At 39.8% G+C, this 13627-nt stretch overlaps 1 protein-coding gene across 2 annotated transcripts in view; it reads right to left on the bottom strand.

The window, feature by feature from the left end:
* Nucleotides 1-2849: 2849 nt before the first annotated feature.
* Nucleotides 2850-13627, bottom strand: part of LOC105388992 (LIM domain only protein 3) — a 51884-nt gene continuing 41106 nt past the window's right edge. Inside the window, exons 2-6 of one of the 2 annotated variants that reach the window (XM_038111996.2) lie at nucleotides 11372-11527; nucleotides 8930-9102; nucleotides 8392-8517; nucleotides 4407-4557; nucleotides 2850-4043 (exon numbers count right to left, since the gene is read on the bottom strand). In XM_038111996.2, coding sequence (XP_037967924.1) covers nucleotides 3903-4043; nucleotides 4407-4557; nucleotides 8392-8517; nucleotides 8930-9102; nucleotides 11372-11527 — 747 coding nt within the window. In that variant the 3' untranslated portion in view covers nucleotides 2850-3902. Of the gene's footprint in view, nucleotides 4047-4406; nucleotides 4558-8391; nucleotides 8518-8929; nucleotides 9103-11371; nucleotides 11528-13627 lie in introns of both variants that reach the window. The other variant, XM_038111995.2, reaches the window with a different exon arrangement.

A 13627-nucleotide genomic window follows, 5' to 3' on the forward strand; every position in this document is an offset into this window, starting at 1 on the left:
AACCCTAACGCAAAGACAATGTGGGTAAACCTAGCAAACGAAATACTTATATACCTAATTAACACCCCCCTAAACTATGGTGTTGAATGGTCGTAATATAAAGCTTTATGCGCAAATTTATCGCATTTTTTGCCGAGTTCTAATCTCGGTTAAATTTTTTGTCCAAAAACGGAGGAGAAAACTAAAGGATTTGTGAATACTTACGTCTTCGAAGATAACATCACATAATCGATTCACATCACAGTTCACTTTCAGGTTGATGTCCTTGGCGCGACGTACCGCTTCTTGAGTATAGTTTAACTCGGCGGAGGTAATGAAATGAAGGTACAAAATAGTAACACTACTTTTATATTAACATTACCTAACACTACGTTATTAAGGTCGGAGCTGCAGGACAAACGGTATCGACTGGCTCAGACCACGGCGTTTGACTAACTGGGAATATGTCACAAGCTGCTTTTGTCCATCTACCCGCACTTTTCATAAGGATTTTCATAGGGTAGTGACATCAGCTTGATCTACTATCTGTAGCTGTCATCAACTTGACATGACCGCCACCCAAAGCTTTTACACGGAAAATTTATGTTGCCTTAGAACTTTTGACTTAGTTGCGTAATTATACATATATGCTCTTGCTATTTGTAGAAGCGTCCGTAGTCGAGCGGGTTTCAGTGATTGTAACTAATCACTGAGGTTAAGCAAAAAATGGCACGGTCAGCCATTGGATGGGTGCCCGATTTCAAGTGGTTCTTTTCTGGACGCTTCCGTGCTACGGACGGCACGTTGAGCCGTGGGTCCCAGTTGGTGCTTCGGCAGCAGTCGTTTAGCCTAGCCAGAGGCCTTCGGGCGGCTTCACAACATCTGACAGTCGGGTTGCCCACTTACCCGACAACTCTCTCAGCATATAAGCTTGCTTGTGTTGGGGTCCACCAACCCGCACTAGGCCAGCGTCATTCATCGGAAGGAGACCCGTGCCCCAGCAGTGGGGACGTGAAGGATCGTAATGAAAAAAAATTATGTACTTATACGATATCATACTTCATACTAATGAGAGTCAGGGCTTCATAAGCCACGACGTCATCAGATTTTCCTCAACTTGTAGCGGAGCCCTGTGTTCTGGCCGCGACTCGCTCTTGGCGCATTTTATTTTATTTTCGGCCAGTTTGCAGTTTTGATTTGTGGCCCGCCGGTCGGTGCCATTTTTCACGGGCCTCATTGTTCAGTTCACGCTCCGGGAGGCTGCGCAGGTTTGTTCTCGTGTCACGCCTTTATTTGTGATCGGCTTCCATTTCAATACTCTTTGTTTACCACCCGAATCGGACACCATTTTGGATTATCTACGGCTTTTTGATAAACTTTCTTTGCGTCGGTGGGTGAACAGAATGCAGGATAAATACCCACGCTACATGGTAAAGTATTGCAAGGTTGGCCGTGGTTTATTGCTGTACTCACAAAAATACTTTCATTGGTAGGTAGGACCTAACATTTTTAGGGTAGAGTTACATATTAGCGTCTTAACATCTCCGACCGGAAATCGAACCCGGTTACTGCGGCACTTCAGTCAGTAGGTTCTAAGCGCTGCATATACCATACCTAATAATCTCTTTAAATCGATGGTTAGTATCAGTTTCAACCATTTAAATTTTACCAGTATGAAGCATTGCGTGTTTATTTACGTGGCGGTTGTGTTTGTGAGGAAAATTAAAGATGGCATCGATAACAGTCCTGTTTAGGGCGGGCGCCGCATTGCTCGTAGGGCGGCGTTGGAGGAAATAAGGGCGATTTTTCTTCACCGTTCACGTCCGCTATTACTCCGTCGTCGACATTCAGCCGCAATGTTTGCAGTTTGTTGCAGCCCCTGCAGGCAGATCTATTTTGAGATCTTGATAGTGTTAAGTAGATACCTACTGTTTGGATTTGTTAGACAGTGTGAATAATGACAGATTTTTGTAACCACTTCATTTGTATTTCTGTTAGTATTTGTGACAGTAAGTTCCAATTTCTCTTTGAATTATAAATTAAACGTCATCTCCATATAAAATTCATGACAGATGTGTCAAAAGTCAACCACTACTCCCTCATTGCGCTTTAACCGACAATGGAGAAATTGGCACTAAAGAATGAAGTTTAATTCAATGGTTTTATAAAAATTAGAGTGAAATTCAAATACCTACATCCAGACATTAACTCAAACTTACTAACGAGTAATCTACATTTATGTACAATAGAAATAGAACCCAAATAGGAACTCATATTTACGTCAAAAAAGAGTGGTCTTCTTCTCCTTAGCATGTTAGTGACAAACACAAGAGCCTAACTAGGATTTGTCACCGTAGTGAGAGGATTAGCCAGTCAGGATAGTTATCAGTAGCCTACTGCCCACGGTGCACCAGAGGTATAAAATAACGATACATCCATCGGGAATGCTCCTTTCGTGAACCCCAGAAACGATCGTAAGTTCTTATCTTCATCATAAGGACATGTCATGACTTGGTGATCTCCGGAAGGAGAGGCCAGAGGGGACACCTTTTCAAATATCCGCTCACCTTTTCAACACATTTTTATCACGACTTTGTTATAAAAGTACCTGGAACCTGGTAATATGGTAAATGTATTGTATACAAATAAAATAAAGGTTCTTACGAGTGATCTCGGTGGTGGTGTTAAATCAATAGAGGTTATAGTCAACTAGATGTTTTAGGTACTTAATGTTCTTACATGTTATGATAAGTTTTTTTAGTTATTCTTCAGTAATTTTCAAACCCTCTTTCTACTTTCATGTACGGTATTAGAAATCTAAGCATAATCCTATAAGGAAGTACCCAAGGGTAATTAATTAAAAAACGATATAATTGAGAACAATGCTTTTAATACGCTACATCTTTGGTCGCATCATTGGTTAAAACCTGTCACATTTAAAATACCTTCTACTTTACCTGATTTTAATGAAATTTAATCATAATTAGACATTTATGAAGTTCGATGAATCATAGGAATGCATTTCACAAACTAATAATTATGTACCTCCCAGTTTTTTACTTTAAATCGTAGTCTTTTTATTTACACAAGACTTTACAGAATTTTCCAAACATTGTACAACACGAATTACAAATTGTTTTTAAATTGTATATAATATGTATTGCATATGCATAGGGAGTACTATTAAATCTAAACTAATTTTATTTAATTATCTAAACATTTTAAATAATTATACATTTTGATATTTCTACATCATTTACAGCAAGAATGTAATTATTTAGTAACTACTATTACTCTACTTAAATCTAATTAGTGCTATATACAATAGATAATACAAACATTTTAACAATGTTCAACTATTAATAGTAAACGTAACAATAATTTACAATACGATAATAATATTTACTTAAATACAAAACAATATAACAACTTAGAAAATTTTCTGTTTTTCAAAGATAAACTTAAAAAGGCTTAGCCACATAGATGCAGATAGCAAATAATTAAATATAACTAAAGAAAACTAATTAAATTTGGGACACTGTATAGTCTATTCTATGGCACTTTTTATGTTCATGTGTTATTTTGTTACGTATCAGAATTTATATTTTAACAAAAACTAAATACAGCAGTCTTAAAACCCGCTCACGTTAAAAATGAATAGGAATAAAAAAACGAGTTAATCTATCCTATTCAAACATTACTAAGTTAGTCCACATTTGAGATCATTTTGAGATTCGATTACACAAACATCGTAAAATGAGTCATCAAATACTATAAAGTTTATCATTCATACCACGTTAATAACTTGAGTTTTGGCATTTCACATCACTACCACTCGCACGCTCGCGCTGACACTTGTGTAGTCGGCGCGTTCAGTTTTGATACTTGGCGTACGGGTGGGCGCTGTCTCAGGCGCGGTAGTCTCAGCTGGACGCGGACAGGCCGAGGGGCTTGAGGTGCGGGGGAGGGGCGAAGGCGGCGGGGGACGAGCTCGACGACATGTTGTTGTTCAGGTCGCCGGACCGACCGGATCCGTTCATCAGGCCGCCCATAGCGTTGTTCGTCTGCTGAAGGAGAGATTTTTTGAGTATTGATTGTCAAGTGGACCTAATGAAAATCACCAGTTGTCAGGGATTTTAGGGCTTACTTTCAGTTTCAGTTGCATAAATTTATTACAAGTTAAGTTACAATCTCGCTGTGATTTTTACACATAGCTGTAATGCTAGATATCTACTCATCACTTCACTAAGTAAGTAGGTACATAGTACAAAGCGAAGTCGCTTTTCACGTCTTTCTGTATTTATTTTACAATTACAATAAACCTTTAAAATTACAAAACGGATTGAAAGCTCGTGGGGAAATTCTAAGACTCATAGTCATAAGACTCAAAAGTGTTTTTGTAAGATTAGTGAAGGTAATTAAATTACCGGTGGCGGCGGCAGGTGCGTGGTCTGGCGCTTGAGGTGCGCCAGCGGCGGCGGGTTGTACGCCATGTTGGCGAACACTAGCCGCTCCTCGTAGTCGTACTCGCACAGGATCTTGTTCTCGCACAGGTAGAAACGATCACCCACGCAAAACCTAAAACAAACAAAAACATCTATTAGATCTAATAGATCACCCCCATAAAAAAACACCCCCAAAATTTACTACCACCAGTCAAGAGGTCAACTTAAACCAGCCGCGATAACGTCACGCCAGCACGCGCAAGAAACAAAAGGTATTCCTTCGAAGCACTGACCGCCGGAACCGACCATGATAAGCGCAATCACCTCTTATCTCCCCTCTCACCGCCCACGTCTTCCCCCCGTGAGCGAGAGGGGGACGCAACTCTTTGTTACACTTGTCACAAAAATTAAGCGCAATAGCTCCGCTACAAATGTCTTTTTTTAAGAGACCAATTTTCACCGCAGCTCAGTCGATTTCGCCGCTCTTAATTAACTTTATTTCCTGTTCTCCCCGTTCCGACTTTTGTTTTGGGTATTTCTTTTTGTTTTTTGTCTGCCGCCGCGTAATGGAAAAGATGTAAAATGAAAATTTAATGAGTGGGTGCAAGTTGCGTTTTGTTCGGCGCGGCATTGTGTCCACCGGCTAGAAGTTTGACGTTTTTCGTGAAGCGGACGTGTTCGTCGGACACTTTCTCGGGCCTAAAACAAAAACTTTTTGAACAGTAACTCGGGGAGACACTTTTATCTCGTTGATGTCAATAAAATTGCTTACTTTGTTAAAGAACCACTGAAGCGTGAACGATAAAGCTGGTACATTTTTTGCAAAAAATAATGTAAAATTAACCAATACAATTTATAACTTTTTATTTGGACCGTGAATGCCAAAGATCAAGATTATTTTATTTTGTGATAGAGCTAAACCTCTTTAAACTGTAGCGAATTTACCGTGATTGTTCTAAATTCTAAATACAGATTATTAACCAGAGTCTCAGTTGGTCGGTATAAGTTGCTAAATCTTCAGTTGCGGAATCACAATAGATATGACGGCGGATGTCAAAGTTTGGCAGAAGCTGCACCGCTGCAGTTTATCCTTATCTGCTAGTGTTGGGACAGCCGAGTTGAGGTTTGCGTTAACCTTGCGTTAACCGTTCACGTTAAGTGAAATAACCACTGTATGTTTGAATTGAGTTGAGCAATTGACTTAGGTTTAAATAGTTATTTTTTTAAATATTTTGAGTTGAATAGATTTAAATAGGCTTCAAAGAATATTTATTTATTTATATGCTTAAAAAAGTGCCGTGATAATAACGAGTATTCATGTACCTGAAATTAAGCAATACCTACATAGTTCTGCTTATACAGCGGCCACGACTACAATAACCCTCCTACTAACTACTTTATCTTATCAAAAACGGACGTTAGTATTTAAATGGTTCTTATGTTTTATTTAAAACCTAGTTTTTAAATTACCCCGAATAAAAATACACGATAAGATTGTTTACCTTTTATAATACACGATATGCACGAAATAATGCAACGAAAAAATGAAAAAATGCTTGGGTGACAGTAGTTTTTTGCTAAGTAAAGTTGATTAACGTAACCTTCAACGTGACCTCAGCTCACATCTCACACCGCGGGCATCCCTAGGCCCGACGAGGCGTATCACCGGGCGCGGTCTTCCGCCGCGGGCCGGCGCAGATTGCTACTAAATTATTTAGCCGTTTAGTGATATTCTCCCGTGATACGCCAGACCGACGGACAGCCTGCAAATTGGATTCAAATTTCTAGCGGCCTCGAAATTGATTTGTACGTGATATTTAATAGTTTGCCGTCCATGCCGCAATCCAAACATGTGCTGTGTTTAATAAGCATAGATATTGATATCGATATGTAAATCCAATTACCTAGCTATTCGGTGAAATTCTATTCTGTGCCGGGATCCGTGTTTGCAGGCGGTGGGTGTGCGTATTTTTTTAATTTCACTGTTTGTTTTACTTTTGTATTGGAGGAACGTGAAAAAGCAAATTGAATTTTATTTTGGTTAGTTTCAATGCCGTTGCGTTACAATGAGAGGTTTCCTGACACCTAATAAAATAAAAAAAAGTCCCAAAGTTATCCCCTAAGTGATCGTATTTTACCGTGACAGGATTATAAACAATCGTTGTCTTATCCAATTTAACGTAGAAAACAGCAGTTTCGAACCAGATTTTGCTATTTATAATCATAATAATATTTTATTTCATGCATCAATGGCTCATAACATAAAATATTTTTTTTCAGTTACTTGTACTTATCTGCGTGATAAATTGAAGCAAAATCGCGTCAAGTAAGTGCGTGTCGGTTGGCAACTGGCGAGCAATCGCGCTAGTAGTCGTTCGGCAAAGATTCGTTGTAGGCAACAGGCTGTCGGATAAATTCGTAATGTCGCCGCCAGGAGGCGCGGGCGACGTATAAACCATGCAGAACGACTTGGAACGACTTCAATCCGGAGACCTCTCTATTATTTACACTCAAGTAGTGCCGCTCGGATTGCTCTGTTCCTTTGAATGCAATATGGCCGTTTGCACATTTGACAGTTTTCTGCAACTTTGCGCCCAAGTTTTAGTTTTTCGTATGAAAAAATATTGAAGGTAAAAATTGATTCTGTTGCTAACGCCAACTTTTATAAAATGTAATTATATTAGTAAAAATAACTAAAACCCGTGTAAGTACATATCAAAAGAACCACCATTGAATACTTACATAATTGCGCACTTAACTTAACAATAAGCGCAATGAACTCGAGAATACCAAGAAAGGAGTAGAACAAAACAACAATATTTGAATGTGCAGATTATACAGGGTGTGAATGGCAAGAAACGGTATCAATAAATTGTATTTACACAAAGGTCGTTGGAGGAGGGCGGAGAATGCGCGCCAGGGAAATCAGAATGATATTGTTTAGTGTTCACTGCTGGCCCAACATGCGCCTATAACTGGGCAAACGCTGCCTTATGTTTTTTTCTCGGACACAATGCTACTTAAATAGCATGCTTTTTTGTAATATACTAAACTCTGTTGCCCATGGTAAAAACTCACGTAAACAACAAAGTTTTTATATGTAGAGGAGCAATTTTTTTTCGCTAAATGTTGTAGAGCAAAAGTTGTTCAGTATGACCCCCAGAGTCACCCCCTTTCTGCTAACTTTTGCAACAACTTGTATAGTTTATCTGATTAGGTAGATAGATATCCAACCCAATCTCAAATTTACAATAACTTTGACGATCAATCATGAAATATAGTTGATGAAATTCTACGAATCTATCGTTGAGTCAGTGATTGATACGAGGGCCTTTGTGCAACACAATATTTCAATATTCGACGAAAACAATATCACTGTGTTTGTTCATTAATTTAATGAAACCACTGCTGTTATTAAAATGTGTTATTTACTAATAGATATAGTTCAATTTTGGAGGGTATTGTGTTGAAACACATTGTTCCGTTTGCTCTGTACCTATCTATAAAGAGTGCACGTAATATTATAATTACCTATTATTAATTCATAGTTTACAATAAAATGACTGATTATGATATTATGCGTGAGGGTAATGTTATGTCTTTACCTAATTAGACCTAATTATACAACAATAAAATCCGTACCGCCTACGATTTCTTTTCTGATTTGTCTTTCAAACAAATATCTCCCCCGGCCGGGCATTCTTCGACATGACAAGTCAGAGTCACTAACCACTACACCATTCGGTCGCCATTATAAGGGTCTCCGCACAATCAGTCATATAGACGAGGCGTAACATAAACGGATCGCCTTTTTTCTGTCAACCAGGCGTCCGCGAGCTCGCGTTTTGGTTGACAGAAGAAAAAGACGCGTTCCGTTTACGTGCCTCTTATATGTGCGGTGACCTTTAGGTTGCATTACCTGTGGTTGCACTGTCTACAACAATCTTCTATTAAGGGTTGTAATTACCTGTGGTTGCACTGCTGGCACGCGAAGCACTCGAGGTGGTAGACATTGGTGCGCGCGCGCATCACCATCTCGAACGCCGGGATCACCTTGTTGCACGCCGCGCAGTAGCCCGTGTTGCCGAACAGCCTGCCGAGAGGAAGACGGTGAGAGAGGGAAAGAGAGAGGGAATGGTTTTAGAATGCTTCTAATGTTATATAGGCTGAAAGTTTGTGAGTATGGATGTTTGTTGCTCTTTTACGGAAAACGGTAGACATTTTTTTTGTAAAATTAGGTATGTAATAAGGTGCTACTCTAGGCTAACACATAGGCTTTTCCCGAAATTCGAACAGGAATGACTTTAAAGGCGAAGCGAAGCTCACCTACGCTAATATCTTTTAAAACAGTTTTCCTGCAGCTCCAAAGTTGTGTTTTAAAATACACTCACGAGCAATCAAAAGTTCCAGTGCCATATATGGAACGTCAATGGCAGGAGGATTTTTTTAAATTACCTGTGAGTGTACATGCTGTTTTAATATTCTTACACCTATACAATACTAACCTCAAATAATCCCGCTTGCACAGTATAAGATTAGCGCGCGTATACAGGGTGTGCCCCACCTCGCCGAGGCGGCAGTCGCAGCAGCCGCACTTGAGGCAGTCCTCGTGCCAGAGCTGGTCCAGCGCCTTCAGCAGGTACCGCTCTGTTATCGGCTTGTTGCAGCCTGCGCAGATCTGTGGAGGGAAATAGGTTAGCTTTTTGATTGATAAGAGCTTAGAGCTTGGGTGAGTGATCAGAATCACTGAAGACAGTAATCTATTCCACTAACTAATCTACCTATGTAGTTGTTCGAGTAAAATACGTTATGATGATGTGCCGCCGCAAAGTAGCTATCTATTTATATACATACAGGGTGTCCCAAAAGTCAACGTCATCCCTTAAAGGGCTGATAGGTCAGCTCATGAGAGGCCAGAATATCACAATATGACCTTAGTAAAAACTCGATAATTTTCGAGATATTGACACTTTTATAAATTTGCAGAAAATCGATACCTTGGATCAGTTTTTTGCGTGCCGCCGGTACAAAAATCCATATTGTTAGAATTTGTTTGGTGTTGCAACACCCTGTATAGCGCTGCTATTGATCGCAGTCAAAAAAAATATCGAGTAATGCTGTATGTTTAAAAAAAACACGGTTTTCAAAGTCATAAAAGGTAATCGTATTTTTTTATAAACAACTTTGACTCTACATACTGTCAAAAAAATATACCACGCAAACCTGGCACCTTATTTGAAAAGATTGCTCATTTAATGCAGTTTCCAAAATGGTATGAAACGTTGCTATTGTTTTAATTTAAAAAAAAGTTATTGCTATTTTAGTACAAAGCAACCTCGATGTAAAATTGTTTGAAGGAAATTTATCTGACTGAATTTATTAAGGGTAAGTCATGTTGGAATGAGTAAAAGTAAAATAGGTGGTGTGGCCGGGAGTGGGAAAATAGACAACGTTGTCAAAGTTACAAAAAAAACGCATTTTGAGTATCTTTCTCGAAAAAAGTGGACTATAGCAACTTCACATTCCCCATAAATGCATGGTAACGTACATTCCTGAGTAGTGCTAATGTGTGATATTGTACAAGTAAAACGCTTACACATGTACATTGTACACCCACAGTATCCAAAAAAGGGACAGATCAGTTTGTCATTAACATTACCTCTAATTACTTGTAATTTATTTTAAAGTTATTGTTAAACAAAACAAAACTCTCAAAATTATGATTATGACCATTAATGAGTATTATTTTTTGCTGATTATGTACTTAATATAATAATGTGGTGTTATAATTTTGAGAAATACAAATAAAAGTCAATAAATGTTTGTTTTTTTAAATAAGGTGTTAAAAACGCAAAATATGTTTTATAAGAGTGTGGTAAGTTTTTTCTTAGCTATTTTTGCGTCATCTATGTTGCCACGGCTGACCCCACCACCTATTTTACTTTTACTCATTCCAACATGACTTACCCTTAATAAATTCAGTCAGATAAATTTCCTTCAAACAATTTTACATCGAGGTCGTTTTGTACTAAAATAGCAATAACTTTTTTGTTAATTGAAACAATAGCAACGTTTCATACCATTTTGGAAACTGCATTAAATGAGCAATCTTTTTAAATAAGGTGCCAGGTTTACGTGGTATATTTTTTTTACAGTATGTAGAGTCAAAGTTGTTTATAAAAAAATACGATTACCTTTTATGACTTTGAAAACCGTGTTTTTTTTAAACATACAGCATTATTCGATATTTTTTTTGACTGCGATCAATAGCAGGGCTATACAGGGTGATGCAACACCAAACAAATTCTAACAATATGGATTTTTGTACCGGCGGCACGCCAAAAACTGATCCAAGGTGTCGATTTTCAGCAAATTTATAAAAGTGTCAATATCTCGAAAATTATAGAGTTTTTACTAAGGTCATATTGTGATATTCTGGCCTCTCATGAGCTGATCTATCAGCCCTTTAAGGGATGACGTTGACTTTTGGGACACCCTGTATAAATAGCTACACCACTCGCGACGCCCTATGGCACGCATACCCATAGCAAACATTTTTCCATGTAAAAAACATCTATTCGTTGAAACCATTTTCACTACGACTATGCTATATGAATAATATGATGGGATATAAACAACAGTGGTATCGGCGGAGGGGGGCTGTAGATTCAGTTACTACAACCCTAAATTGGTGACCCCGACGTGATATTACCTGGCCTTGTAGCACAGGGCGTTATTAAGACGTGATAAGAGTTTTCCGTCACGCTCGCTCTTGAGGCTGCGCGATGCAACTCTTGTCACGTCTTAAATGCGCCCCGTACTAGCCCTTCTGGGGCCGCTGTCACGTCACAACCCTAGCCTCACAGCAACATAGCGGTTCCTACCTGGGGCTGCGCGCCTCCGTCACGTGACAACCCTAGCGTCACACTAACAACAGCGGTACCAACCTGGGGCTGCTGCGGCGGCTGCGCGGGCGCGCCGGCGGCCGGGGGCTGCGCGCCGGCCGGCAGCGGCGACGCGCGCGCCTCCTTGGTCACGTCCATGGCGAGCATCCCGCCGGGCAGGGGGCTGCCGCGACCCAGCGCAGGCCCGCGCCTCTCGCACTGAGGGAGAAGGGTGTGGGTTAGTAGTTGCTCAGATTAGCGTAGGTCAAGGAATACCTACTATTGCTCAGATTAACATAAGTATGTTGAGGAATAGATCGATGTCGAGTGTTCACTCAAAATATGCAAGCTGAAGTGGCAGTGGGCTGGTCATATCTGCCGAAGAACCGATAACCGTTGGGGTAGACGAGTTCTCGAGTGGAGACCACGAACAGGCAAACGCAGCGTGGGACGCCCTCCTGCCCGCTGGACTGACGACCTTAGGCGGGTGGCGGGTAGTGGTTGGATGAGGAAGGCCGAGGACCGAGTGTTGTGGCGCTCCTTGGGAGAGGCCTATGTCCAGCAGTGGATGATTATTGGCTGATTTTGATGATGATGAGTGTTCACTAAGTATGCTTACTAAGTCAAGACTATACCTAAGCTAAGTGTGAACGGAGTAAGTAAAGAAGATCTTATGGAAGCCTGGCTGTATCTGCTGCTCACATACATCACAAGCAATTAAAAAGTTCAACTTGCCATTGACATGTGCTATTTCACTGGAACTTTATCATTGCTCGATTGTTTAGGACTTTAGTTTGAGGCTATTCTTAAGACATTAATTAGAACCAAACGTTTCCACTACTCGTTAGCATATTCCGAAAACAAAGCGCCACTTAAATCTGATCGCTTAATCACACTAGCCGTACTGCGTAATCGAAACGAAAACGGTGGCGATAATTTGGATCTCATTACAGACTTCCCGGCAACGCCTGCAACTGGATCACAACACGTGGTCACCCTTGCCGGTCCCAACAATTACGTCACAGTAATCTTCACCCAGTGCAAGTCATAGGCGTTTTATGCCTCAGTATAAAAGTCATAGCCATGAAAATGCAATTCCTTGGCAAAATTAGCACAACAAGTCATGCGATTAATGAGAACGCGAAACATGAGCTGGCTGTACACAGTTATGGGTAAAAAATAATATAAAAACACTTTAAATTGAGATTGAAAAAAATATGTCATGATCATGATAAAAACGCGCGGCTGTAACGCTTAATTACTTGGGTAACGCTTAATCATTATACTAAATAAGTTTTTTTAGAATAGGCGCTCACGCTATAAAGTTCCGTTACGACTTACTAAGTCCAAAAAATATATATTTAAAGTGAAATACAAAATACTATCCATTTACTCAATAAACCTATACTTTGTTTCTCTAATCACACAAATAATTATTTGCACTGCATTTAGGTAAGTCCCCATTTTAACCACTGCACTGCACCTGAAATAGTCAACAGGAAATTACAAAGACGACCATACAAACCCAATCAATAGAAACAACACTAACTCGCCTATTGTCGCCCGGCCCGTGTCGAATAGTGTAGTTATTACACCAGCCCGATGTACGGCAAACAAACGAACTATAGTGATGCCGGAAATATGGTTCGAATTTCAAATCTGTCTGTCAATAAAACGAGTTTACCGGTAAAGGAAGCCGTATCATTGTCCGACGGTTCAATTATACCATGAGTACCGTGACACTTGGGCGACGTTTAATTAGAAATTTAATTTGGTAGGTATGTACGGTGGCCTGCGCCTAAAGTATACAGGCGGAGTTTTTAAAATAGCGATCTCAAGCTCACATGCTGCTCAAGCACATCCACATAAATACCACTGCTACACACATCACACACATCACACACAACACGTCCCCGGATTTATAACAAAAAATATGTAGCTGGTCCCTTCATCATCAGGGATCGCTATTTTAAAACTCCGCCTGTATACTTTTAGGCGCAGGCCACCGTACAGTCCGTACACTCACGGGCAATGAAGAGGTTCCACTGAGAAAAGCACCAAATTACTTCTAAACTGCAATATTGAAGTACATTTAATAGAGCCTCAGGATATAACCAACTAAAACGGTAATATTTTATTCCAATTTTAAATTAAATCTTTTAAAAAATTGGGGTCGTCTGGAATCGGAATTTTGTGAGTGGAACTTTTTCATTGCCCGGGAGTGTAAATTTCACATTAATATCTTAGTTGTACGCTGCGATATCTTCATTCAAAGTTGGGGTAGTCGAAAGTGACCCTAGGTACGTTACGTTACCCTAC

Source organism: Plutella xylostella, chromosome 13 (assembly GCF_932276165.1).
Source record: "Plutella xylostella chromosome 13, ilPluXylo3.1, whole genome shotgun sequence".
Taxonomy (NCBI): domain Eukaryota; kingdom Metazoa; phylum Arthropoda; class Insecta; order Lepidoptera; family Plutellidae; genus Plutella; species Plutella xylostella.